Below are 4,807 nucleotides of genomic sequence, written 5' to 3' on the forward strand. Positions count from 1 at the left end.
TCTTATGTGTGTGTCAGGGATATAATTCTCCTACCTTCACTGAATATGCCTGTAGTGTTGGATCTTTCACAAAGATATCTTTTTTTCCAAACTACATATAAAAGTTCTTCCAAAAGTTAACAAAGAATACTGTTACAAGTGATCTGAATAAAAACCTTTCCACTCTCAACAGCTCAGGTTTCATTTTATTTTCAAAATCATTGCTTCACTACCTCTTCATAAAGTCTTCCTAGATAAACAAGACATGATTTTCTACTGTAAGAAATGCATTGTTTGTTTGTTTGTTTTTAAGAACAGTCTTTAGTTTTCTAAGTACGATAAAAAGAAATAAAAATGGGAACTTAATTTTTAAAATTTTTTTAAAGTTCTCTTTAAAATGGGCTGGGCAAAAGAATCCTGGAACGAATCCTCATGTAAGACGAGTAAAGAAAAATAATATTTCACCAGTTTATGCTTGCTTACACTTTCTTACTATTTTTTTAAAATCTGTAAATATTTTGCAGTCTGTTAGTCATCCTGATATATCTGCTTTTTGCTAGTTTCCAAATCTCAATGAGTTTGGAGGAAGATTGTAGGTTATCAGATATAGTTACATTGTTGTTTCACTGATTAATGGTCTGTAAAATAAAATAACTTCTGTACTGGTGAAAGGTCAGTATATTTATGCAGCATTGTCTTAGGATACAGTTTAGTAATGATTTGCAACATTACTTTATAAATAAAAGATTTTTTTTTAACTCCTTCTTTCAAAAGTTCGTTTTTAAAACAGCCCTTTCGTTACGTGAAAAGAAGGTGGGGCAGAGTTTTGAAATTAGTTATTCAAAGGAAATCAGGAAACAGGTTATAAACAAGGGCAACAGAAATCTGTAAGAAATCGTAAAGAAATCTGAAGTTATCTTCCATTTCCTCCCTATGTCAGTGGAATTTCTGATTGTTTTCCTACCTGGTTCTAGCACAGTGTACCATTTGTTGTTCTTTTTTCATATTAAAAGGAGCCTAATTTGCTTAACATATTCTGAGTTTGTCAATATCATCATGAATTTGGATAAGTATTTTCTGTAGTACAGTATCTTTGCATAAAAAAATGCAACCTGCTCTTTAATAAGAAACAAAAAGGGAAAAAGTATATTTGGTATAGTTTTATCCAACACTGATACAAAAGACTTTAGAAATGCATGTGGCAAATAAAAGTAATATTATTTATGAGAAGAACACAGAGAATGTCAGTGTCTTTGTTGCTGGATGCAGGATGTAATCCTTCATTTATTGTACTCAAAATATATAATGTAGTTAGAGGAAGTTTTAGGGGATGGACGAATGCAGGAATAAGAAAAAAGGTTTTATTGTCCCTGCCAATCCTCTCATGGAGTGCAGGTGTGTCTCACATGGAAATTACAACTCAGTGGATTTACAAGAGAGGGAGGCTCGGACACACAGTGTATTTCTGTCATTTTAAGAAGTAAACTTACGATGCACAAACCTGAGCTGGTGTAGCTTACTTCAGTTCAGTGTAGAATTACTCAGGGAAAAATAATGGGTAAAACTACATTGAGGTTAAATACTCCGGGGTACATGTTGTGTGTCTGCAGCCATTCCCAAAGTAGCTGTCTGCTCAAAATACACAGGTGGCAAGGCACTGTAATAGTCACCTTCTGTCTGAAGCTACACAGAGGCTGCATCTACACGAACCGCCGACTCCACAATTGTTACTTTGCAGTCATTTAGTACCAGTGTTACTGCACAGTCCTGTATCCGCACAGTTATTTTTAGATGCTACTGCGCAGTAGCTTGTTACTATTGCACAGTAGTGTTGCCATCAAGGTTCATGCCCAGCGACACTACGGTGCTTTGGCAATGAGCCTGAACTTCAGTGATGCAACATGATAACAGTACCATTAGCCAATGGAGTGTTTATCTGTTCAATTATCTCCAATGACAATGCAAGAAAAAGCAATCCGTGACTGACTAGAGCCTTCCTGGTAAATTAGATTATTCTTAAAGATTAACCACACTCTGACAATTTGAACATGAATAATGTATGAAATCCATTAAATCTCACTTTATTAAAAATACATATTAACAAGGAATTAAGCATCTATCTGTAATGTGTGGAACAAAAAATTGCTTTATCACTGGGGACATAAAATGGAAGTCTCATACAGCTAGCAGTAAAATGTATAGAGGTTTAAAAAAGTGTAGGTGATAACTTTCTAATATAAAAGATATTCCCCTTTCCTCCCCATGGAATAGCTCTATTTCAGATCTCATTATAATAGATAAAGAAGAACTTGATCGATAGATAGAAAGTTGGTGTTTTTCTTGGAAACAGTGATTATGACCTGTTCACATTCCTTAGGAGCAGAGAACAGTCCCAGACACTAATATATATTGCTGATATGTATTGTAAGCAGTAAGTAATTCCATTCCATTGCAGGATATGGAAGCACTTTCTGGGTTTTATGATGGGTAAGTGAAAGGAATGACATCTAGAATCCTGTGGAGGAAAGTGAGACATTACAAAAGCAGCTGTTTTCTTCAAGATGTAGGTTTCCCTTCAACCTTTCTTGCCAAGTATCCCCTTTCTGTCATCTCTGTCTCACAGTATAGAAGTTTGCTCCTTGTTGTCTGGCACCCTCTGCTATTGTGTTCACATCTGACAAGCATCAGATTAGCAAGCAGTGTTGCACTCTTCCTTGATTATGTAGGCCAAGCTCCATGGAAAGCCAGGCTCTGTATATCTGTAGGCCCGCAATGGACATTCCACTTGGGTTCTAGCCAAGCCTCCCCAGTCATGCCACTGGCATCCAATCTGTCCTGCTTCATACAAGTCTTTCTCTCCCCATGTTTTGGGGGGCCCCGTGGAGCCGAGCAGAGTGGATGCGGTGACTCTGCACTGCCGCCAGTTTCACATCTGGCTGCTCAGCACCCCCCCAGCCGCCAAATCTGCTGCCGGCTTTCTCGCGTACAGGAGTGGGGGGCCCACACAGGTTGACTTGCCCCGGTCCCTGCACCCTGCTCAGGTCACCTCTGGTCCTTCTTATCCCCACCCCCACCTCCATCCATGCACTCTGTTCAAATCCCTCACCCTATGCATTTATAAGTATGACTTAATCCTTTATTTCCTGGTTTTTGAAAATGTAAATGTACATTACCTTCAGGGCACCCTGATCCCCACTAACAAGGCAGGCAGGGAGAAGGGCTCAGGACTCTCCAAGGGACCAAGATGCACCAGATCCTGACTCATGTGAGTGGGGGCTCATAAGCAAGATGGAGAGGACTGCCAGACTGCCCAGGTCCCAGCTCAGATGAAGCGGGAAGGGAGAAGAACTCTGATCCCACTCACAGAGGCAGGTATCGCAAGGCACTTTTACACATGCTCTGGGGTTGGGGGTGGGGGGGGGAGGAGGGCAGCGCTTTAATTAGAGCAGCTCCGAGAGCTGCGTTCAACGAGCTCGTTCACTTAGCTTTAGTTCAAGTGCCCCCGCCACCATTTGTAAGTGTGGGCACACTGATACCCAAGATGCAGGAGGCTGCTGGAGCACAGTAATTGCCATGCTCCAGCAGACTCAATTAATCGAGTCTGCTCTGACATGCTGGAATTGCAGTGTGTCAGAGCAGCTTCCTTGCTTGTGTATAGGCACCCTTAGATCCTTGCATATGCACTGAAGGTAAGGAAGTAAGGCTGACAAGTTCTCCCACTTCTAATTTCTTCATCCCTCTATCACCCAACACAGCGTTCTTCTATCCTTCCTTGTTGCCTAACCCTCCCCTGTCCCCACACTATTTCTCCTGATTTGAGCCCCTCAGCCTCTATTTTTTCTACTACTCATCCCTCTTGTGCCAATCTCCATAATTCTCTCTTCTCTTTGTTGCATCGCCAACTCCTGTTCGTCAGCCCTCCCCTCCCAGGAAGCAGTTGCTGGACAATAAATTAAATAGTTGGAATGCCTTGTGGATTATCTACTGTACTTGGATTACATTCCTCCAAAACACTGCTGAAGTCTGGCCATGACTAGGCAGATTGTAGCAACCTGCCCCCAGACATTTCTCAGATTTCTGCCAAGGCTAGGCCATGAATTTACATTGTCTGAGTAGACCTTAAGTTCCATGGCCACGGCAGTTCCCATGAGCCACCCAGGTCATGAGAAAGCTATCCTGCTAGACACCACCTTGGCTGGTCTTTCTTGTAATTCACATTGTGTGAAACTGTTTTGCACATGTTCCAGACAGCTTAATTGCTTTTTTAAATAAGACTTTATGTATTGCTTTCTTAAAGTAGTAGTAGCTAGAATAAATGTTGAGTGACTTACACAGTTGGGTATCCAGGTTGTAGCCATATTGGTCTAGAGGCAATACCCAGGAGAACTTTTCTACCCAGGAGAACTTTTACCATCTTTTCTCCTATGCCTGAAGAAGGGTGTTTGTGGTTGAAAGCTTGCAATTAAATTTTTTTTTTCAAAAATCTAGTTGGTCTAATAAAAGATATCACCTCTATCATGCCCCCTTTAAACAGTTGGGGCACGATCAGAGCTATGTTGTGATCCAGTCTATAAAAAAAATTGTTAGAAATTGCTCTATGCAGGGGAGTCTACCTTGGGAACTACTTACTCAAATCACCCTAACTTGAGATCATTAATGGTACCCTGTATCTCTCTCTGGTACACCAAATGTTAAGGCCATATAAGTAAACATTCAGTTTTTTAGAGCACTTAGGTTATGTCTATACAGGAAATTTACTATCCCCAGCAGCAGTACCCTCAAGTATAGTGCACTGTTCCTTGTATACTGCTTTTTAAACTAGAAACAG

General features: G+C 40.6%; 1 protein-coding gene across 1 annotated transcript in view; it reads right to left on the minus strand.

The window, feature by feature from the left end:
* RNF125 (ring finger protein 125) overlaps nucleotides 1-4,337 on the minus strand; it is a 35,047-nt gene extending 30,710 nt beyond the window's left edge. Inside the window, 2 exon segments of the mRNA XM_006036565.3 lie at nucleotides 35-91; nucleotides 4,311-4,337. Coding sequence (XP_006036627.1) covers nucleotides 35-91; nucleotides 4,311-4,337 — 84 coding nt within the window.
* Nucleotides 4,338-4,807: the final 470 nt, after the last annotated feature.

The sequence above is a fragment of the Alligator sinensis genome, unplaced genomic scaffold (genome assembly GCF_000455745.1).
Source record: "Alligator sinensis unplaced genomic scaffold, ASM45574v1 scaffold548_1, whole genome shotgun sequence".
In the NCBI taxonomy this organism is placed as follows: Eukaryota; Metazoa; Chordata; order Crocodylia; family Alligatoridae; genus Alligator; species Alligator sinensis.